The 23,512-nt window shown below is 44.8% G+C and overlaps 1 protein-coding gene across 1 annotated transcript; it reads right to left on the bottom strand.

The window, feature by feature from the left end:
• Positions 1-1,058: 1,058 nt before the first annotated feature.
• On the bottom strand, positions 1,059-23,512 carry OAS2 (2'-5'-oligoadenylate synthetase 2). Its single transcript, XM_053589315.1, has 10 exons — positions 23,237-23,512; positions 17,034-17,289; positions 13,021-13,199; positions 11,087-11,322; positions 10,144-10,288; positions 7,093-7,263; positions 4,740-5,019; positions 3,393-3,580; positions 2,072-2,310; positions 1,059-1,341 (listed from the first exon to the last, which is right to left on the bottom strand). The coding sequence occupies exons 1-10, from the start codon at positions 23,507-23,509 to the stop codon at positions 1,173-1,175; spliced, it is 2,136 nt and encodes a 711-aa protein (XP_053445290.1). The 5' UTR covers positions 23,510-23,512; the 3' UTR covers positions 1,059-1,172.

Here is a 23,512-nt window from a genome sequence, read left to right as displayed (position 1 = left end):
GGAGGGGAACTTTGGAGAGAGGCATGGCAGACTCCATTTGGTGACTCACTCCCTTAAGTGTCTTCAACCACCTTCTCGGTAGCCTCCTTTGAATGACAGGTAGCCACATGACAGCTCTGGGCAATGAAATGTAAGGAAATTTGCTGGATGAATCTTCTGATAAAACACCTGTATTCTTGATCCTTGGCTACCTTTCCTCTTTCTGTTTGTCCTACCTGGATTGTGAACCTGCCACCTGGAGGTTCAGTAGCCGCTTTCAGAGCCAGGAAGTACTAAAATCAGCAACTAGAGAGGCTGGAGCCAAAAGCGAAAGCCAAAAAGAGCTGTGACCCCCTGGGGACACTTGGCTGCCATTTTGGGTTGTTACATTTTGTGTGTGTGTGTGTGTGTGCGCGCGCGCATGTGGCAGGGTGAGACTGACATCTAGTGGGTAGAGCCCAGTGGTGCTGACCAGCCTCCTACAATGTGGGGTCGGGGGTGTCCTGCCCCAGAGTTACTTGGAACTGGGGCTGGGGGTACCGATTATTTAAGCTCCTGTGAGTCAGACTTTCTATTATTTGTGGTCAAATCACTTCCAGTTTGCTACAGCAGTAGTTCTTTTATTCAAGCATATTACAAGGCTATCTCCAGATGAAGAACACTTCCTTTAGATCTATGGTCCCCAACCCACAGGATGCAGACAGACCCGTGGCCTGTGCTGGGCCACACAGCAGGGGTGAGCACCAGGCCAGCAAAGCTTCATCTGTATTTGTAGCTGCTCCCAATTCCTTGCATCCTGCCTGAGCTCCACCTCCTGTCAGATCAGCTGCGGCGTTAGAGTCTCATAGGTGCGCAAACTGTACTGTAAACTGCGTGTGCGGGGAATCTAGGTAGTACACTTCTTATGAGACTCTAATGATCTGAACTGGAGCTGAGGTAGTAATGCTAGACAGGATGGGACTGCCTAGTTGCAGGAAAACAAGCTCAGGGCTCTCAATGATTCTGCATTATGATGAGTTGTACAATTATTTCCTTATATGGTACTATGTAATATTAACAGAAATAAAATGCACAATAAATATAATTAAGGCACTTTAATTAATTTAATCCTGATACCATCCCCACACCAGTCTATGGAAAAACTGTCTTCCATGAAACTGGTCCCTGATGCCAAAAAGGTTGGGGCTGCTGCTTTAGATGACTTTTACTGGCACTGGCCATGGCTGTACTGGGTTTCCAGTCTCATCCTTGAAGCAGAGAGAGAACAACCATTCCTTAGCTTCTTTTGCCAGGAGATGCCAACACCAGCGGTCTCCTCCTCCCAGGTCACTAGTAGGATCAGCTGGGTCCAAGATGACAGGCCTAAATGAGGGGTTAGAAGAGAATTCCCAAACCAGTGACTTCAGAATGTGGGGCCCCTCCTACCTTCAGCATAAAACAGTGCGTCCTGACAACTTAGATGACTGGTAATTCAAACATACAAACAGAGTTCAATGTATTTTCCTAGAATTAAGTACGACGTTTAACTTAACCAACTATAATGTTGCCACGCAGGCCACAACCCATCTAGGTAACCCACAGGATCTTGTCTCTTATTTCTCCTCTGCTCTTTCTCAGTGCTATTTTGTTTTCTCTTTTTCCTTTCCTCTGGCTCCCATTGTTTTTGTCCTTTGCTGGTATCCCTGAGAAAACACACTAAGCTTCTTGACTATTCTTGAAAATCTGAACAGATAGATAAACCCTAATCGAATAAAATCCCTGCAGAATGAACACTAGCATCAATTCTCAGGGACACTCTTCCAACACAAACACTTCTCAGACCTGCTCACAAATTCACATGTTTCTTTCCACCATAAAAAGGTAAAAAGAGCTCTGGGACCTGGTGCCTGCATCCTTCCTCCCTTCCGGACAGTACCTTCTCCTTCCCTGGGATTTTACCTCTGAACACCGTGAGAGGATCTGTTAGCCAGCACTCTCTCTCTCTCTTTCACCTGAGGAATGAATCACCACCCCAGAGAAGGAGAATCCAGGTAACTGAAATAGTGTTGAAGGAAATCAGGTTGAAAAAAGGATAGGGTTGGGGTTACGGCACCTGCTTTTCTGGATCTGGATGAGCAGGAACTTCTTGACAGTCTCATCTTCAAAGTTGTAATTGACTGTCCAGAAGATGCAGAGCTGTTGATACTGTATGACCAACTCCAGGACGGTCCGGAAACCTTCAGCGGTGTCAAAATCCTGCCTCGCACTCCCTTTCTCCCAGGCATAGACAGTGAGCAACTCCAAGGCGTACTTTGGGGGCAAAACCCCCTTTGTTTTCAGTTTCCTTTCATACTGAGGGAAGAGAGGAACAGCAGATGACACAGGTAAGGCAGAGAAGGACACGGAGCTCAGCGAGTGTCTCACAGGGGCCACAGCAGAACAACAGAGTTGCCATGCCATGCTGGCGGGCTGGCTGCAGCTTGGAGGTCCAAACAGTGTAGGTTTACAGCAGCTCACCTACACTGGTGAGCTGGTAAGCAGCACACACAGGCTTTCTAGAAACCCACCGCAGGCTAACTATGGGTCCAGGTACTTTTCTGGCATCATTCCTAATCCTTCTAACAGCCCTGCTAAGCAGGCATTATGATCTAAACCAGTGGTTCTCAACCTTCCTAATGCCACGACCCTTTAATACAGTTCCTCATGTTGGGGTGACTCCCAACCCCGATGAAGTAGCAACGAAATGAAGTAATGCTGAAGTTGTGGCCTTAGGAAGGTTGAGAACCACTAACACAAGGCTTGGGGAAGCGAAGCCACATATCACATCATAGCCCCTGAGCCCCCTGAGCAGACACACTATGCCAACTCTGATTTCCCAAGATAAAAACCACAGAGTTCAGTCTTAGGCTTTAGGTAACAGGACTGAGAAAAGGGGATGCCTCAGGAAGAGCTGATCCTGCATTTGATGTTTGCTATCAGGAAGGCACTCAGAAACTACCTTGTGTGCAAGACAGTTGGTACCACACAGAGAGGCTGGGCAGCAGAGAACATGGCCCTAGTCCTGCCGGTAACTTCAACTTGCCTTCTGAGAGGCGGCATGGGCACCGAGCAGCACCTGGCAACGTGCAGGCATGTAAATCCCAACTTCCCTCTACCATCTGTAGGCACGATGACCTGGATTCCTACAGAATTCTTCAGCCAGCACAAAGGCAAAATAAACCATGTGTAGGAGCTTTAAGGGTAGGGGATTAGTGATGGGAACTCCACAAAGATACCTAGGGTTTAAGAAGTGGCAGAACCCCTAAAAACAGTGTCTCATCTCCCAGCATGGGAGAGTGTGGGCAACAGGACACTTGGTAAGGGCTGGCTTACTGGTCATCACTTACTGGTCAAAATAATAACCCAACGATCAGAACAAGGGCTGTCCTACATACCTGTTGGTACCAGTGCTTCATTAGGCAAATTAAACCCTTCAGTTTGGTGGGCTGGGAGTCAATGAAGTTTCGCTGCAGCCCTGTGAAACAGGCAGAAAACTCTCCCCCTGGGATGTGTGGGGATTTGTACATGTCAATGAGCTCAGTATAAACCTTGGGGCTGGGTGTGCAGCCAGAAGTCTGTTCACCTAGCATGAGGGAGATATTGCCATATGCTTTCAGATGTATAGTAACAGATTTCAAAATACTTTTGACAAATATGATTTAATGCTTGAAAATGCCTTTGAATGGTGTCAATGTATTTACATCACTGATGTCTAGGATAGAGGGGGCATCTCCAGACTAATGAGATATTAAAAACATTATATGATCTCCATGAGTGCAGTTTGTACAATTAAAGTATTATTTAGACTTGTGCTGTCTAATATAGTAGCCACCAGCCAATATGGCTATTTGCATTCAAGTTAATGAAAAGGAAATAAAATAAACATTTAGTTGCACTAGCCACATACCAAGCTCTTGGTAGATAGAGAACACAGAAAATTTTCATTTTCATAGAAAGGCCTTTTGCACAGTGCTGATCTGGGGATTGTAAACTATGGCCCTTAGACTAAATCTGGCCCAGTGTTTGTATTTTTGTAAATAAAGTTTTATCAGAACACAGCCATGTCCATTTGTCTGCTTTCATGTGTATAACAGCGAAGTTGAGTATTTGCAACAGATACTGTATGGTCCTCAAAGCTGAAAATATTTGCTATGTTGCCTTTACCAAAAGAAGTTTGCCCACCCCTATTCTATATTGTTGCTGCCTTTTTAAAAGACACTAAGTGCTATTCAGAGGGAAGGTACTTAAGTGTTCATGGTTTTGACTTGGAAAAGGCCTGAAATAGCCTTGATTTCTTTTAATATAACGTAATGTACCTGTCACCCATGAATTGAATTTCTAAAGGAGATTTTTGCCTAAGATTGAAGTCAAAACACCCAGATTTCCTGTGTTTTTGCCTTAGAATTCCTCCCACACTTTGCTCTTTGATTTCCTTTGCTGTAGTTGTGGCATTTTATCTACAAATGTATCTGGAACTCCTGTGCACCCCATTATTTGATAGATGTTGTGGATCATGCCACTGAGTCTAAGATGTGAATTCCTGGTAGTCTTTGGGATATGCAAATGAGAAATGAGAATAAAATCGCATCCAGTTGTAAGGGTATGGCTGCCATTATTAACGGCACCTGCTGGGTGTCCTGACCAGGAGTGGTGTATGTTTTCACAGCCCTTGTCTCCTCCCAAATCACTTCTAGAATGTAGAATCTTCCTTCTGTAGACCCTAAGGTCTGGGGGAGTCTTACCCAGAGCATTAAAGGCAGGCAGCACATCAAAGTCAACACGTTCATTAAGTACTTTGGATTTCAGAGAGAAGCTCAATGCCTTGGGAGACTTCTGTTTCGAAATCTCAAATGTGACTTCAAACTTCTTCTGCGGACAGGCTTTCAACCGACTCTGAATTTCCTGGATGATTTTGTTCTGTTTGCTCGCTGGGGACAAGTAACTTTCGAGCGAGTTATGGAACACAGCGAGGATGGCGTCAGAGCCGGTCTTCAGAGCTGTGCCTTTGGCAGCTGATCCTCCCTAGGGAAGAAAGGAAGGTTGAGACACAGCATTTCCCAGATTGAAACTTCCTTGTCCCCCTGGGCTGGCATCAGTTCAGCTAATCAATGTGGTCGCCAAGGCCAGGTTCTGTGTTAGAGTCCTAATAGACGATATGGCTCCAAAGGCAATGATTCTCCTGCCCTTTATATATTAAAAAAATGGATGGGCTAGTTAAAAGTTACCTGTTTCTCAGGTCCATTTCCTAATGTTCTCTTCTAAAGAAATATTTAGCTGTGCTCTGAAAGAAATCAAGCTGAATGCAATTATTATGGTGAAAGTTCTCATCTGTTCCCTGATTGATCAGTGGTCTGCAGTCTAGGGACCACTGGATGAATATTCAGAAGTACAGGGGTCAGCAAACTTACTGTAAAGGGCCACAGTAACTACTGTAGGCTTTGCAAGTTCCTTATGTCTGTGCATTCAGTGTCTGTAGAGAAAATGTTTATTTTATCCATGGTTAGTAGGTGCCTGGCACATGGGTTGGGGAGGTGAGGAAGGGTGTGCTCTACTTCCCATGTGCAGACCCTCAACGCATCTGGGCTGCAGCCTACTTCATTCGCACACTGGACATCCCCTGCCCGGCTGCAGCCCCCTCCTCACAATCTCCAGGTGAGGCCTTCTTCTCCACTTCCATGGAGACATTTCCAGCCAAGTCCAGGAGTACAGAAAGCCATTTCTTATCTGCTGATAGCTCTCTTTCTCTTTTCTTCTTTGATGAGTCATATGTATTTTCTTCTTTATTAATTAATTTTATAGACAAGGTCTTGCTCTGTTGCCCAGGCATGATCATAGCTCATCGCATCCTTTAACTCCGGGCTCAAGAAATTCTCCTGCTTCAGCCTGCCCTGAACCTGGGACTACCTGTGTGTGTCACCAGGCCCAACTAAGATTTTTTTTTTTTTTAGCGACAGTCTCACCTTATTGCTCTCTGTAGAGTACTGTGATGTCATAGCTCACAGCAACCTCCAACTCCTGGGCTTAGGTGATTCTCTTGCCTCAGCCTCCCAAGTAGCTGGGACTACAGGCACCTGCCACAATGCCCAGCTCACCTGGCTAGTTTTTAAAAACTTTTTGGAAAGATGGGGGTCTCACTATGTTGTCCAGGCTTGTCTTGAACTCCTGGCCTCAAGTGATCCTCTTGGCTTGGTCTCACAAGGGATGAGCCACTATGCTGTTTTCTTCTTCACTGCCTGTTATGTTAATGGGGTCTTGGGAAGGAGAAGGGGAAACACAGGCTTCAGTGGTTCTAACATTAATCACAAATTCAGTCTTGTTTTCACCCTGATGAACCTCAGTGAGACAGTTTACTAATCGCTCAGGGATACTGGTGCAATTTCCCCAGTGCTCTTAGTGAGGCACACACGCAGGTCTGTTTTTGCTTATGTGCATATATTAACAAGTGTCTCCCTCCCTTCTTGTGACCCCTGGCACACTTTTATGTGGTCACGTGATCAACAGAGGGCAGTGTGTCAGCTTACGGCCTCTGAGTCATAGATAAGGACAACTCAACGCTCTGAACCTTTTGCTTAGCTGATGGGGTAAATTGGAGCCCAGTCACTGACACAAGAAGGCAGTTGTTTTCTGGTCTGGCATATATTGAGCTTAGAATCTGAAGTGGGTTGAAGGGTGCCAGCCCTTCCCCAAAATATGTTCTCTGGGGTCCTGTGGATGTGACCTTATTTGGGAAAAGGGTCTTTGCAAATGTAATTAAGGATCGGGAAGTGAGATTGTTTTGGATTAGGGTGGGCTCTAAATCAATGACAAGGGTCCTTAGGAGAGAAGAAAAGAGGGGACACACAGACGAGAAAGTGATGTGAAAACAGCGGCGGAGATTGCAGTGACACGTCTCCGAGCCCAGGAGCAGCCCTGGGAAATGAATATAGAACCGAAAGAGTGTTGTTAATGGCACAGAAAGAGACCCACCAAAAACCAGCGTCCTGAGCCCTCTACCTTCTCTCCCTCCGGTGTCTGAAGGCAGGCGGATCCTGCAGAGCTATAGCGCCCCCCTCGCTCCCTTTCAGGACGACTCGTGAGAGAAGGGCCAGTGCTCACCTTAACAATCTGGATCTTCATAGGGGAGTTTCGAAAGCAATTTTGGGTAAGGAATTTACAGATGATGTCAATAGTTTTCTCGATCTCGTCTAGGAAAGTTTTGTCAAGCTGGAGAAAGTCCTTGATGAACTTGTCTAGAAGATGGCCTGGAGTTATGAAGAGCGGGGCTGGCTGGAGAAAGCAGAGGACCCCAGCGTGAGTGGCCCTGCAACGGGCTGTCTTTCCTGCCCATTACGGGTCCCCCGTCCAGCCGCTCCCTCCTGTTCTCCAGTCCTCACATGGGCACCTCCTCCATCTTTGGTCCTTGTACCGACATATCCCAAGAACATACCTGAGAGTTTAGGGAGGTACCCAAGACCTTCCAGAAATAGAATCCTCCTAGTTCTCCCTCCTTCCTTCCTAGGAGACATTTGGATCCTTCTTCTGACGAGTCTGCAGTGCCCCTAACTCCAAGCTGCTCTCTGCTTTCCACCTCTAGTTGTGGCCTCACCTATCAGCAGCCAGCACCTTTTTGCTTTATTTCTCTTTTCTGATCACATTCATCTTTGAAAGTTGTATCAGCCTTTTTTTTTTTTTTTTTTGAGACAGAGTCTCACTTGTTGCCTCGGTAGAGTGCTGCGGCATCACAGCTCACAGCAACTTCAAACACTTGGGCTCAAGAGATTCTCTTGTGTATCAGCCTTTGTTGAAAGCACTGCCCAAATGATTGCATAAACTCCTTGTGCCCTTCACGCAGATGCACAAATGTGTAACATTTCACCATCTCTGCCCAGATGCATCACTCTCTAAGCGGCGTCATAACAAGTTACCACACCTGGGTGAGTTAACACAACAGAAGTTGATTCTCTCATAGTTTTGGAGGCCAAAAGTTCAACATCAATAACAGACGAATCCCGAATCTCCTGAGTTTGACCATGGGGGTGGTGGTTATTGAAGAGACTATCCTTGTTATCAGTGACTCGTATGAAAGCATTCAGGGACAAGGGGTGTGACAGCCTGCTCTCAAACGGCTCAGTATAAACAACAATAATGATAATAACGCTAAGATGGTGAAATGTTACACGTTTGTGCATCTGCGTGAAGTGCACACTGGAGTTTATGCAATCATTTTGGTACGTTTTTAATACGTTTGAAACCTTGTCAGAATACAACAGGAGAAATAATTTTTTGAAAAAAGCTATTTGAAGAAGCCAGGAAAATTGGGATGAGGGAGCAAATAGCAGGAGTCCAAGGAAAGTAAGGATGGGGGTGGGGGACCCAGAGGTGACTGCCCAGAGCATTGAGATCCGTCCAGTGGTGTCCAACTTGTGGCCCGTGGAGGGGTGTGGGGATTACGTGAGGACGTTTTTTGCTTATCTGGTGTGAGATGTTATGAAAATTATGCACAGACCTTTTTCTTGGGCATCAGCTTTCGTTAATGTTTGTGTATTTAATGTGTCGCTCAAGACAATTCTTCTTTTGCTAAACATGAGGCAGAGAAGAAAAAAGCCTGGACACCCCTGTTAGACCCAATTAGGTAATGTCCCTGCTCACAGACTTCTCTTCATCTTCAGGGCCAAAAGACTTTAGTAAGCTCATTTACGTCCTAGTGTTTTGTTCAGCACTCAAATTTCTGCGCAAATGGAAAAAGTAAATCTTGTCTCTTATACTTTGGGTATAAGTTAGTCCCTTGTCTGTGAAATGGGGAATTTGGTTGGCCCATTTGGCCTCAGGTGACACAGTTACGCCCACTGGGATTCCCGGGAAAGTGGGAAAGAGTCGGTGGTCTCCCCTGAGAAGGTGCTCCTTGGGTCACCCTTCTTTGACACTCTGAGCGTGCGGGGAATTCCCCTTCAGGGTCGGGCGGGGGGAGAGCCCTGCACCTGTCTCACAGCTGTTCCTTTAATTGGTCCTCCCATTTCTGCCCCTCTCTCTGTTTGCCCCCTACACCTGCCTAGATGTGGTGCCTGGAGACCAGGCTGGCATCTCCGGTCTGACAGCTGCCCCTTCTCTCTGGCTCCACTTCATTTCTTACCACCTGTTCACCTTTCTCTTCTGCAGAAATGTTTTTTCTCTTTCTTTCTCTCGTCCTTTCTTCCTTTCTTTCCCCTTCACTCCCACCCTTCCTTCCTTCCCTCCTTCCTCTCTCCCTCCCTCCCTTCCTTCTTCTTTTTTTTTTTTTTTTTGAGACAGAGTCTCACTATGTCACCCTCAGTAGAGTGCAGAGGCATCATAGCTCCCAGCAACCTCAAACTCCTGGGCTCAAGTGACCCTCTTGCCTCAGCCTCCCCAGTAGCTGGGACTATAGGCACCCACCATAACACCCGGCTAGTTTTTCTGTCTTTAGTAGAGATGAGTTCTCGCTCTTGCTCAGGCTGGTCTGAACTTCTAAGCTCAGGCAATCCATCCACCTTGGCCTCCCAGAATGTAAGGATTATAGGCATGAACCACCATGCCCAGCCTTCTGCAAAAATTAATTGAATTCTCTTGTCTGTGGTCCCCTCTCTCTTTGTTCCCTTTTGCACTTCACAGTCATTGTCCCTAATGGGAGTTCCAGCCTTTGGTATCTGTGAATGGGACCTTATTTGGAAATAGGATCTTTACAGATATAATCAAGTTAAAATCAGGTCTTTAGGGTGGGCCTTAATTCAACATGGCTGTTGTTTTTATAAGAAGTGCAGAGAGAGGCTGAGTCAGTCAGACACACACACAGGGAAGGTGATAGGAAGACACAGGGTGGAGGCCATATGACAAAGGAAGCAGAGATTGGGGTGATGCAGCCACAAGCCAAGGACTGCCAGCAACTATCGGAAGCTGCAAGAGGCATGGAAGGATCCTTCCCAAGGGCCTTTAGAGAGGGCGTGGCCTTGCCCACACTTTGATTTTGGACCTCTACCATCTGAAGCCATGAGAGAATAAATTTCTGTTATTTAAAGCCACCTTGTTTATGGCATTTTGTTCCAGCCAGTCACAGTGAACTTACACATGGTGTTTGGGGATAAGACTCAGTCTGGGTGTCAGGATGAACCTCCCCACAGTGTGGAACAAGCAGTAATTGGGAAATTCTCTCACCGCAACATTCCAAGATGGCGCAGGGAACTGGTTATCCAGGACAGGAGAAGTCAGCCAGCTCTGAGCTTCCTGTTTCAGCACCTGCCAGCACCTGTTATCTCCACTCACGTTATTGGTCGGGTCAGTTGGATCTATGATTACTGGCCTGTGTGTCCCATTAAAAAAACCAGTTGAACTGTTCGTAGGAGAAGAAGGCAGTTTGGGGGAAGAAAGGCCTCAAGTGGGAATCTGGTCACCTGGGTTTTTATTCCTACGGGGCTTTGTCTATGACATCTAGCCACTCTAGCCCGTGTTTTCTGATTTACAGAGATGTTCCTTGAATAAAATAACCAAGTGGTCTCCTTGTCCTGGCAACACATTCTTCTCTCTCAGCTGCTTCCTTCTATAAGGGGAAGCATCTATCTCTTCAGTGTTTGCTTTTGAGACCAAGGGTGACTATGGTTTGGAACATGCAAAGCATTGACCAGACATCCTCTCTTCCAGAGTCCTCTGCCTTCCCACCCACAGCAGCAGCTGCCATTCTGCCTTTTTTTTTTTTTTTAAGAGACAGGGTCTTGCTCTGCTCCCCAGGCTGGAGTGTGGTGGTGTCATCAAAGCTCTAAGCAGCCTCACACACCTGGGCGATCCTCTCACCTCAGCCTTCCCAGTAGCTGGGACTATAGGCCTGCACCATTACGCCCAGCTAACTTTTAGACTTTTTGTAGAGATGGGGTCTCACTATGTTGCTCAGGCTGGTCTCAAACTCCTGGCTTCAAGTGATCCTCCTGCCTCAGCCTCCCAAAATGCTGGGATTACAGGTATGAGCCACTGTGCCTGGCCAATAGCTGCCATTCTTTTGGCACCTCTCTGGCTGGACAGGACGGGGCTGAGACCAATTTTTAAGTGATTCAGCCTGACATACAGATAAAGAGGTACAAGGAAGTGGCTGCGGGGTGCTGGTCACCTCTCTGCTTGGATATGGTCCAGCAAGATGTTCCTGACTATCTCATCCTCAAAGTTGTAGTTGACCGTCCAATAGATACACAGCTGCTTCTGGCACTTGATCAGCCTCAGCACAGTTCTGATGCCTTCAGCTATATCAAAGTCTTCTGCTCCGCATCCCTGTTCCCAGGCGTACACTGTAAGCAGCTCCAGAGTGTACGGAGGTAGTTTGGGTAAACAGTCCATTTTTTCCTGACACTGTGGGAAAAGAAAGGAGCAGCAGCTAATTTGGGGATCACTACCTCCTATGTCAGCAGGGTCTGAAATCAAGAAACTAGAAATCTTTAAGAAGTCACTGTCCTCCTCCAGAATGTCAAAAATTCAGTAGACCCTAAATGCTGGCAAGGATGTGGAACCACTGGAACTCCTACTTTGCTGATGGGAGCGGTACAGTCATTTTGGCAAACTATTTGGCAATATTTCCTATAGTTAGTTATAAACAGCTAAATAAATGGCCCACATCTATAGTCTATATGTTTACACATACATGCATACATAATATTCACATACAGTATAACCCAGCAATTCTACTGCTGTGTATTTATCCAACAGAAATGAGTGCTTAAATTCACAGAAAGATAAGTGGGAGAATAGCCATAGTAACCTAATTCATAATAGCCCCAATGTGGAATTAACCCAAACACCCATCTGCAATAGAATGGATAAATGTGTGGTGTATTCATGCAACGAAATACTACAAAACAATGAAAAACTGCTGCAAGCAACAGCACGAGTCAATCTGTCAGACACAATATTGAGCAAAAAAGGGCAGACACAAAGTATGTATATTGGCTTGGCGCCTGTAGCTCAAGCAGTTAGGGCACCAGCCACATACACCGGAGCTGGTGGGTTTGAATCCAGGCTGGCCCGCCAAACAACAATGATGACAACTATAATCAAAAAAAAAAAAAAAAAAAAATAGCCGGGCATTGTGGCAGCACCTGTAGGCCCAGCTACTTGGGAGGCTAAGGCAAGAGAATCGCTTAAGTCCAAGAGTTGGAGGTTGCTGTGAGCTGTGGCGTCACAGCACTCTACCCAGGGCGACAGCTTGAGACTCTGTCTCAAAAAAAAAAGTATGTACATTGTCTTCCAGTTGTGTAGTCTAAGAATAAACAAAACAAATTTGTGGTCACAGACATTGGAATTGGGGTTTGTTTCAGGAAACACTGGGATACTATAGGCTTGAGGCACATTCTGGGGTGCAGGAAATATTCCTTATTTTGACTTGGATGTCACTGAAAAGGATGTAAAAGAATGCATCGAGGGGCAGCGCCTGTGGCTCAGTGAGTAGGGTGCCGGCCCCATATGCCGAGGGTGGTGGGTTCAAACCTGGCCCCAGCCAAACTGCAACAAAAATATAGCCGGGCATTGTGGTGGGTGCCTGTAGTCCCAGCTGCTCGGGAGGCTGAGGCAAGAGAATTGCCTAAACCCAGGAGTTGGAGGTTGCTGTGAGCTGTGATGCCACAGTGCTCTACTGAGGGTGATAAAGTGAAACCCTGTCTCTAAAAAAAAAAGTGCATTGACCTGTATACTTAAGATTGCTGCACGTTATTGACTAAATTATCTCAATAGGCTTGGTGCCTATAGCTCAGTGGTTAGGGCACAGGCCACATACACTGGGGTTGGTAGGTTCAAAACTACCGGCTAAACAATAATGATAACTATAACAACAACAAGAGAAAAATAGCTGGGCATTGTGGCAAGTGCCTGTAGTCCCAGTTACTTTGGAAGTGGAGGCAAAATAATCGCTTAAGCCCAAGAGTTTGAGGTTGCTGTGAGCTGTGAAGCCACAGCACTCTACTGAGGGTGACAAAGTGAGACTCTGTCTCAAAAAAAAAAATTATCTCAATAAAAAGGAAATGAATGATAACAACATATATACAGTTGGAAAATCACCTTTTGATGCCAATACTTTACCAAGAGGATCAAATTCTTCAGCTGCCTGGGAAGGTTGTTAAAAAACTTCTCCTGGAGTTCTGTAAAGCAGATTGCAAACTCCCCAGGTCTGGCTTTTGTCTTATCCAAGGATCTTTTGAGATCTTGATAGATCCAGGGGTTGGGTTTCTCCAGGAAGCCTCATGTTAAAGAGAAACAAGACTTTTAGTATTTACATAACCTCATCCGAGAGAGTCAGGGTTGCTCAACATTGAACGATGGCTGTAAGTTGATAGCACACTTTCACTGCTTCATGTATTTACATGGAAGGTAATTGGGAAGGGTGGCTTGGCCCACTAGATAATAAAATGTAGTCTAAAATGACTATCATGAAAATGGCATGGGGTTGACTCATGACAAGATTAGCAGCACCAAATAGAGGGATGAGAAATGCAACTACAAACAAGAAAGGGGATGCCCCAAATTAGTACAGAAAGGCTGGATTATTTAAAAAAATTGTTGGTGCTAGCACAATTGACATATATCTGGAAGAAAATAAAGCTTATGCACCACATATGACATATTATTTATTTTATTTTTTTAATACAGTGACTATTCTATTTAGAGGGTCAGGGTCCTAGGACTTTGAGGAGGCAGGCAAAGTGACAGCAGGGCCCTGGAGTCTGGTTTAATCAGTGGGTTTCCAACCTTGCTAGCTGAACTTCACTCTTTAGAAACACATTTGAAAATAAGCCAGGACAGCTTATTGTACCCTCAATGAATCCCCAACAAAAAAAAATACAGAAAAAAAAAAGAAAATAAGCCAGGACAAAGCAGCCCGCTTGTTCCTTTGTTCCTAACAGATATTCACTGGCTCTCTAGGCACGGTTCAGGGCATTTAGCATGGAGGGAGGTTGAACATCCCTTTCTTCTATGTGATGATAATAATATAGCTAACTTCACTCTCAGTTTGAGCCAAGAAAAAAAAAAAAGAAGAAAATATATATAGCTAACATTTACTGAGTGCTCACTCTCAATAAGCACTTAACAAACCCTTTGATGTGCAGTGAAACATACAACCCTCATAAAACTCTTATGTGGTGAGCAGCAACTGCCACTTCTAATTTGAAACACCAGGAACTCAAGTGAACAGTTACTTCCTGTCAAAGGCCCTAGGGACGGAGCGGTGGGGTACACAGCAGTGGAAAGAGATACAGGGTTTAAGGAAGCCTACCTGGCCCGGATGTGAAAAGTAGGTCAGATTAGTTAGGCTAACATTTATTTAAAAAAAAAAAAAAAAAAAAGCAATTTGCAAATTCCCCTATAGGTTATTTTTCTCAGAAAGCAACCCTTAGGTTTCGTTGTAGAAAAAGGATCTTAGTGTGCAATGTACAGCTCTACCACCATCTAGTGGCGGTTTCTGGGTACCACATGTGAAGAAGAGTATTTTTCCTCCTCATACCATCCTTGCATGATGGCGTGAACCCGGTAGAGGGCGCCCTGGCCTCTTTGGACACGAAGAGAGTACACAGGATTTCCCGCAAGAATTCAGAGCCACGTGTGTCTCCTTACCTTGACTGAGATCCTTGCTTGAAGCAGGCCCATACTTACAACCCTGAGCATCCCAATGGCCCTGACAGCTGATTGTTTCCAGTCGGACTGTACAGTTGGCAGGCATGGGACCTGGATGAGAGCTCAGGTTGCCAACCTCCCAAACTCGTGTGTTTTCCTCTGAACTTGGACACCTTTCTCTGCACATGAGTCATCAGGATATGCATGTGTGCACCTTGTCAGATGATGGTTGCACTAATTGTTCTTTAGGGTAACCCAGAGATTCCTTAGGGCTATATAAGGCTGTATGAGTATGGTGGAAGGCACGCTAGGCACCCTGGCCTGGAACTTAGAAGATTTGGGTCAAACAACCAAGAACAACAACCCTCCTCCCCCTCCCCCCCCCCCAAAAAAAAAAACCCAAAACAACTTGGGTCTGGGTTCTAGATTTGGGAGTAATTGGCTGTGTGGCCCTGGGCACATTCCTCTCTTTCTGTTTCCCTACTTGTTTAAAGGGTTGAATTTCAGCTCTGGAAGTTTTTAGCTTGTGATTATATGTGTACCCTTGAAACTAAGCTGAGTCTTACCCCTACATCCAGTGAACCATCCGTCTCTTTCACTTGTCCACTCATTTCTCCACAACCTTCTGCATTTTCCTTCCATCTTTTTCTTTCTTTCTTTCTTTTTTTTTTTTTTTGAGATGGAGTCTTACTTTGTCACCAGTGGTAGAGTATCGTGGTGTCAGGGCTCACAGCAACCTTAAACTCTGGGACTCAAGCAATTCTCTTGCCTCAGCCTCCTGCATACCGGGGACTACAGGCATGCACCACAACACCTGGCTAGTTTTTTCTGTTTTTAGTAGAGATGGAGTCTTGCTCTTGCTCAGGCTGGTCTCAGACTCCTGAGCTCAGGCGCTGCCTCAGCCTCCCAGAGTGCTAGGATTATAGTTGTGAGCCACCACACCTGGCTCTTTCCATCCATTTTTCCATCGTAATCCAACCATCCATCCAAAAACTATTATTGATAATGAATATGGTGCTAAAGACACTCTAGCTTGGAGCTTACAGTCTAGGAGTGGATAAAAATAAACACATTTTATCCAGAAAGCACAAATCACTACTGGAACATGTAAGAGGTACATCTAACCCAGATCCACCAGAGGACTTGAATAAAGTTATAAAAAGAAAAAATAAAAAGAAAGAAAGAAAGTCGAGGGAAGAATGTTCCAGGCAAAGGAACAGCATGGACCAAAGTCTCAAGTTGAATGAGCATTGTGGGGTGTGAGGAGCTCAGTGAAGGTCAGAGTAGGTGCAACATAGACAGTTAGTTGGTGGTGAGTGGTAAGGCTGGAGAGGGAAGTAAGCCTGGGCCAGAAGACGATCAAAGTCCTGTCCTGCAGAGGAGTTTGCTCCTTATCCTACATTCAATGAAAAGCCACCAGAAAGTTTAATACGGAATGTGTGACAAAGTCATATTTGTGCTTGGAAGGAAGGTGTCCAGCTTCAGTGCAGAGCGAGAGAGAATGAGGAGAGGAAACCAGGAGGCCATTGCCATATCTAGGCCAGCCCTGATGGTGGCCTTGACTAGGGAAGTAGTGGGAAGGGAGAGAAATGAAGCAGATTTAAGAACAAGTTAGGAAGAACTGGAAGGATTTAGTGATGGGCTGTGAACGAGAAGATAGGGGAGTCAGAGATACAACCCTGGCTTAGGTGACAGGCCAAACTGCAGGAATATTTGCTGTCATAGGAGACACAGGAGGTGGGCAGGTCTTGGGGAGAAAGGCTCAAGCTCTGGTAGACAGTTGTCCATGGAAAGTTGTTGCTTTGATGTTGACCTGGTAGCAAGGCAGACTTCAAATGCTTGCCCCAGCTAGACTTTTCCTAGACGTTTACCTCGTCCTCTTCCTATAAAGCAGTGATTTTCATCTGGTATGCCATGGCACACTGGTGTGTTGCAAAATTTTTTTAAGATCATTAATTAAAGTGTTTTTCAAAAGAAGTTTAAAGCACTATAAGTATATTCTTTTTTCTTACTCTTTTTTAATCAACACAATTTAAGTGTGCCACAGAAGTTTAACCATAGGTTCTAGTGTACCATGAGATAAAGCCTCAAGTGTGGCCTTTGGACCAGTATCATCATCGTGGAGCTGGTTAGAAATATGGAATCCTGGACCCTGACTCACAACATGCATTTTAACAAGTTTTCAGTGATTCATGTGCACATTACAGTTTGAAAAGCTCTGCTTTTGATTCTAGAAACTAGAGGGCTTTCTCCAAAGTCAATCAGGAGGTGATGGAGAAGTTTCAGGGAAGAATGTAAGCCCAGAATAGGAGGGATTTTTCTCTTATGAGGGTCTATGGTCTCCCATTTCAGAAAGCACCAGTGGTGTGTATAGGACCTACACGACTGTCTGCAGTTCCTTTTTCGGACTTTCTCCCTCCAACCTGCTTCTCCCCACAACACGCACACCCAGGAGCACTCACCCAGAGCATTGAAGGCAGGAAGCACCTCCATGGAGACTGTCTGCTTCTTTGTGGACACCTGGATAGTGAACCCACCTTGGAAGTTCTGGATCTTGCAACTCTGCGAAGAATTGGAGACCAGGCGATTTCCGATTTTCCTGAGGAGTTTTTGTTGGCTTTCCTTCTGATCCTGGAAATGTTTGAAGTGACTAAGGAAGAGGACGAGGGTACAATCAGAGTTGTCTCTCAAGACTGTTTTCCGGCCGTAGGCGCCTCCCTGCCAGCAAGAGAGAGGTAGATGTGAGACTTGGATTCCTTGGGGTCACAGGGAACTCTAGTAGGTATTAGTATTTCTCAACTCAAGTGAAAGCCAAAAATGTCACCAGGGTCTTAAAGTGGCAGGCATCCATTTGTCATCCCAAAGACCTAACTGGGATGTGCATAGAAGCACTTTTCATGCTGGCCCTAAACTGGAGGCAACTCAAATGGCCATCAACGACAGAACGCTGCCGCCCCGCCCCACCCTCTTCCACTGTGAGCACACTGTCCTGGGGTCTGACCACAGGGTCGCTTCCCCCACCACTGCTGTGGGTGCTTGTGCATGTCATCGGGAGTCTGGAATTAACCTTCCCTGCCCACTGTCCTGCCTGCCCCTACCTGCCCATACCATCAAGGGGCCTGAGGATGGGCTCACTCCATCTGCTGCCAGCACTCACGCTGTTCATGGCTTGGAGATTGATCTGCCCTGCCTATTACAACCAGGGCATGCATGTGCCACCCAGGGGCCTCAGGACAGGTGTACCCACCTCCTGTTAGTGCCTATGTGTGCCTCTTGAAGGCCTGGGGACCCGCCTACCTGGCCCATGCACTGCTTATGGGCCTGAGAGTTGGCCTGCTGCTGATACAGGCACTGCCGATGCCATGCACACTACCTAGGGGCCCATGGGCTTGCCTGCCCAGCCCTCTGCTGCCACAACTGGCCCCCAAGCATACCATCTTGAGGCCCAAGGCCTGGCCTACCTGGACTCACTACCCTGGTGCCCATGTATGATGCCTGAGGGCCTGAACACTGGCATCTTCGTTTATTGCTACCAACAGTGGTACCTGAGGACTAGCCCACCTGGTGTTCCCAGCCAAACCTGATCATGACCTCCACTAACAACTCCAGCCTAAGCCACTGAGGAACTCACAGACACCATAAATGGTGATTATAGCTGAAGAAATCATATAGAGATTTCTACAAAAATCCACTCAAAATAGATTAAAGACTCTAACATAAGACCCAAGACTCCATGTAGATCAGGAGTATCAAACCTGCAGCTTGTAGACTGCATGCTGACTTTGTGAGGGCTTTTTTTTTTGCTTATCTGTGGTGCCAGATATCACAAAAAGTATGCACAGGCCTCTCTTTTGGTGGACCAGACAACTCTTATTCTTCCAATATACTACAGGAAAAAAAAAAAAGAAAACGTTGGACACCCCTGGTCTAGGCAAAGATTTTATGACAAAGACTACAAAAGCATAGGAAACAGAACTAAAAATAGACAATTGAGACTATATTAAACTAAAATCCTTCTCCGTAAAAAGGAAACATCAACAGTGTGAAGAGACAAGCTGTAGAATGGGAGAAAACGTTTTCAAACTATTCTCTGACAAGGGATTAATATCCAGAATACATAAGGAACTGAAACAACATCAAAAACCCAAGTCATCCCATCATCCCAAAAGAATGGAGAAAGGATGTGAACAGACATTTCTCAAAAGAAGACATACAGATGGCCATACAGATGCTGAAAAAATGTTCAGCATCACCAGTCCTCAGGGAAATGCACATAAAAACCATGGTGAGATGCCACCTTATTCTAGTTAGAATGGCTATTATCAAAAAAGACAAAAAAGGGCCAGGTGCCGTGGCTCACGCCTGTAATCCTACCACTCTGGGAGGCCGAGGTGGGTAGACTGCCTGACCTCCAAAGTTCAAGACCAGACTGAGCGAGAGTGAGACCCCATCACTAAAATAGCCAGGCATTGTGGTGGGTGCCTGTAGTCACATCTACTTGGGAGGCTGACGCAAGAGAATCACTTGAACCCAAGAGTTTGAGGTTGTTGTGAGCTGTGATGCCACGGCACTCTACCAAAGGTGACAATGTGACATTCTGTCTCAAAACAAAACAAAAACAACAACAACAATAAAAAATAAAAATAAAAAATAGCAAATCATGGTGAGAATTTGGAGAAAAGGGAACTCTTATATACTGTTGTTGGTGGGAATATAAACTAGTATAACCATTATGGAAAACAGTATGGAGATTTTGCAAAAAACTAAAAATAGAACTATCATACCCCACTACTGAGTTATTTAGCAACCCCACTACTGAGTATTTATCCAAGGGAAAGGAAATTAATATATTAAAGGGATACCTGCATTCTCATATTTATTGCTGCACTATTCACAAAAGCCTAGATATGGAGTCATCCTAAGTTGTCCATCAACAGATGAACGGATAAAGAAAGTGTTGTATGTATATATGATGGAATACTATTTAGCCACAAAAAAATAATGAAAGCCTATCATTTACAGTATCATAGATGAAACTAGAGTCATTGTGTTAAGTGAAATTAGTCAGGCACAGAAAGGCAAATCTCGCATGCTCTGCTCATATCTGGGAACTAAAAAAGTTGATCACACAGAGGTAGAAAGTAGAATGGCAGTACCAGAGCCTGGGAAAGGTAGATCCGGGGAATGAAGAGAGGTTGGTTAATGGGTACACAAATATAGTTAGATAGAAGAAATAAGTTCTAGTGTTCTAGGCACAGTAGGGTGACTACAGTTAAGGATAATTTAGTGTATATTTCAAAACAGCTAGAAGAGAAGATCTGAATGTTCCCAATACAAACAAATGATAAATGTTTGGCATGATACCCTAATTACACTGATTTGATCATTACACATTGTATCCATGTTTCAAATTATCACATGTACCCCATAAATATGAGATCTGACAGTAAAGTGTGCGAACTCATCCTAGAAAAAGTGCTAAATACTTCATTGCTGAGTATTGCCACACTCACTTTTGAGGTACTCCTATTAAGAAGCCTTTGCACCTTAGCAAGAAAAGAACATGTGATCCCATCTCAGGGTGGGCAAGGGACTTGAAGAGAAACTTCTCTGAAGAAGACAGGCACACAGCCTACAGACATATGAAAAAATGCTCATCATCCTTAATCATCAGAAAAATGCAAATCAAAACTACTTTGAGATATCATCTAACTCCAGTAAGATTAGCCCACATCACAAAATCCCAAGACCAGAGATGTTGACGTGGATGTGGAGAAAAGGGAACACTTCTATATTGCTGGTGGGAATGCAAACAAATCCTTTTGGAAAGATATTTGGAGAACACTTAGAGATCTAAAAATAGACCTGCCATTCGATCCTATAATTCCTCTACTAGGTATATATCCAGAAGACCAAAAATCACATTATATCAAAGATATATGTACCAGAATGTTTATTGCAGCCCAATTCATAATTGCTAAGTCATGGAAGAAGCCCAAGTGCCCATCAACCCATGAATGGATAAATAAATTGTGGTATATATACACTATGGAATATTATGCAGTCTTAAAGAAAGATGGAGACTTTACCTCTTACATGTTTACATGGATGGAGCTGGAACATATTCTTCTTAGCAAAGTATCTCAAGAATGGAAGAAAAAGTATCCAATGTACTCAGTCTTACTATGAAACCAATTTCATAGTAGCTTTCATAAGAAAGCTGTAACCCAGTTATAGCCCAAGAAGAAGAGAAAGGGGAGAGAGAGGGGAGGGGAGGGGGGAGGATGGGTGGAGGGAGAGTAATTGGTGGGACCACACCTATGGTGCATCTTACAAGGGTACATGTGAAGTTTACTAGGTGTAGAATATAAATGTCTTAACACAGTAACTAAGAAAATGCAAGGAAGGCTATGTTAACCAGTTTGATGAAAACATTTCAAATTGTATATAAAACGAGTACATTGTACCCCATGATTGCATTAATGTACACAGCTATGATTTAATACAAAACAAAAAAAAGAAAGAAAAAAGAAAACAGAAAAAAGAGGAAAATAAAACCCAAAGTAAACAGGAAAAAGAAAATAACAAAGATCTGTATAGGTATCAGTGAAACAGAAAATAGAAAAACAATAGAGAAAGATTGAAATAAAAACCTGTTTCTTTGAGAAGATGAATAAAATTGACAAACTTCCAGCCAGATAATTAGAGGGAAAAAGGGAGAAACAAATTAGCCATATTAGGAATAATGGAGGTGATTTCATTAAATATTTCACAATACTCTGCAAATACTAAAAGGATAATAAAGGGATTATGAACATTAAAAAAAAGAAGCTTTGCACCGATGCCAGTGCCTCGCCCACCCTTCAGAGCAATTTTGGAGCTCTTATTTTGAAATATCCACAAAAGCTGTCACTGTATTACCCTTGATGTCCTGAATGTCATAAAAATGTCTTCCTTTCAATATTTCCTTTATCTTTGAGTAAAGTCACTGGGGGCTAGATCAGGTGAGTAGGGATGGTGTTCCAATACAGTTATTTGTTTCCTGGCTAAAAAGTCTCTCACTGACAGTCCTGTGTGAGTTGCTGCATTGCCACAATGCAAGGGCCAGGAGTTTTTGGCCAAGATTTTCAGTTGAGAGTCTCTTAAGTCTTTATCAATGTTTACTTGGTCTGTTATGCATCTTACAGTCAGCCAATGATTTTGACGCACAATTTGATGAGTTAGGACAATGTTTTCATCAGTTCTGCTCATTACTGACTGCCCTGACCTCTCTTTTTTTTTTTTTTTTTTTGTAGAGACAGAGTCTCACTTTATGGCCCTCCGTAGAGTGCCGTGGCCTCACACAGCTCACAGCAACTTCCAACTCCTGGGCTTAAGCGATTCTCTTGCCTCAGCCTCCCGAGTAGCTGGGACTACAGGCGCCCGCCACAACGCCCGGCTATTTTTTGGATGCAGTTTGGCCAGGGCCGGGTTTGAACCCGCCACCCTCGGTATATGGGGCCGGCGCCCTACCGACTGAGCCACAGGCGCCGCCCTGCCCTGACCTCTCTTTATTAGTGATTCTTTCTTTCCCCTCACAGAAACATTTAATCCATTTTTACACTGCCATTTTCTTCATGGCATTATCTCCATAAACTTGGACTAAGATGTCCCTGATTTCACTTCCTCTCTTGCCACGTTTACAAGAAACTTATGAATGTTTGTTTGTTGCTCTAAATCAGCTTCAACTTTCTCGTGATGGCACACAAAAACACACAACAACGACAGCAAACACCCTTCAGCAAGACACTGCCACACACTGACATGAGCACAACTGTAGGACACTGATATGCCAAGGTTATTAAACCTTACCAAGTTGTTTGTACAGTGCTGCAAAGGTAAGAGCATGGTGGCAAGTTCATGAACTTAATTGTCAGACTCTGTATGTACAATTATATCAATAAAAAATAATAGAATGGACAAATGTGGTATGTTTACATAATGGAATAATGCACAAAAGTAAAACTGATAAACAGCTGCAGGCAACAATGTCAAATTTCATAAACCTGATGAGAAACCAGAGAGCAATCTTGGGTAGTTGGACCAACGTCCTTCAGCCTCAGTTTACTCTTTTGTACTATGGGAAAGATAGAAACGATAATAGTGATTAGTAATAGCTAAAGCATTGAGCACTAGTGTGCCAGGCTCCGTGCTAAGAACATTTTATGTTTAAGCCTTTCACTTCTTCAAAGTGGGAACTCTGCCTTTCCTCATTTTACAGATTCAGAGACTAAGGGACAGAGAGGCTAAGCACGCAGCCTAGGGCCACATGACCCATTTGGGGAAGAGTCAGCCACAGAGCCTGTGCCTCTTAGAGGGGGCAGGGGTGTCTAACCTTTTTCCTTCTCTGCTGCACATGAAAAGAATAAGAGTTGTCTCGGTCCACACATTAAATACATAAACACTAACAAGAGCTGATTAGTAGAAAAAAGGTCCACGCCTATGTTTCATCATATCCGATACCACAGATAAGCAAAAAAAGTCCTCACAAAGTCAGCATGAGGCCAGCGGGGCCCACAGGTTAGACACCCCTGCATCTACAACCTGTCCCAGCCCAGGTGTGAGGCAGGCACATGACCGTGGAATCTTCTGGATCTCAGAACCCTGTCCCCAGCCCTGGACTCACTTTGGCTACTCCCTGCACCTCTGGGAAGAAGTCCGGGTTCTGCAGGGTGTTACAGATGGAGTCCACAATTGAGTCCATCTGAGTCTGATCGTTTTCACGGGGCTTCACTTTGTTCTTGATAAAATCATCCAGCTGCTGAGCCGGCACTGAAGACATCTGTGACTCCCAGTTTCCCATTGCTTCCTGCTGGCTGCTGCCGGGGGGACGAAATGGCAGAGCAGGAGGCCTGGAAACTGAAATGTAAATCCAGAGGCCTCTGCCCCACCCTCGCATAAG

The sequence above is a fragment of the Nycticebus coucang genome, chromosome 4 (assembly GCF_027406575.1).
Source record: "Nycticebus coucang isolate mNycCou1 chromosome 4, mNycCou1.pri, whole genome shotgun sequence".
Taxonomy (NCBI): Eukaryota; Metazoa; Chordata; class Mammalia; order Primates; family Lorisidae; genus Nycticebus; species Nycticebus coucang.
The sequence above is the reverse complement of the archived record's forward strand: the minus strand, read 5'-3'. Positions and strand labels throughout refer to the sequence as shown.

Bases quoted from the DNA above. Each gene is read 5' to 3' on its own strand.
- OAS2 (XM_053589315.1), bottom strand. From the start codon at position 23,509: ATGCGAGGGTGGGGCAGAGGCCTCTGGATTTACATTTCAGTTTCCAGG. The intron at 5,020-7,092 runs GTGAGCACTGGC...TTTCTTCCCTAG, and splicing joins TGAAGATCCAGATTGTTAAG to GGAGGATCAGCTGCCAAAGG. The intron at 2,311-3,392 runs GTATGTAGGACA...CTCTTCCCTCAG, and splicing joins TGAAGCACTGGTACCAACAG to TATGAAAGGAAACTGAAAAC.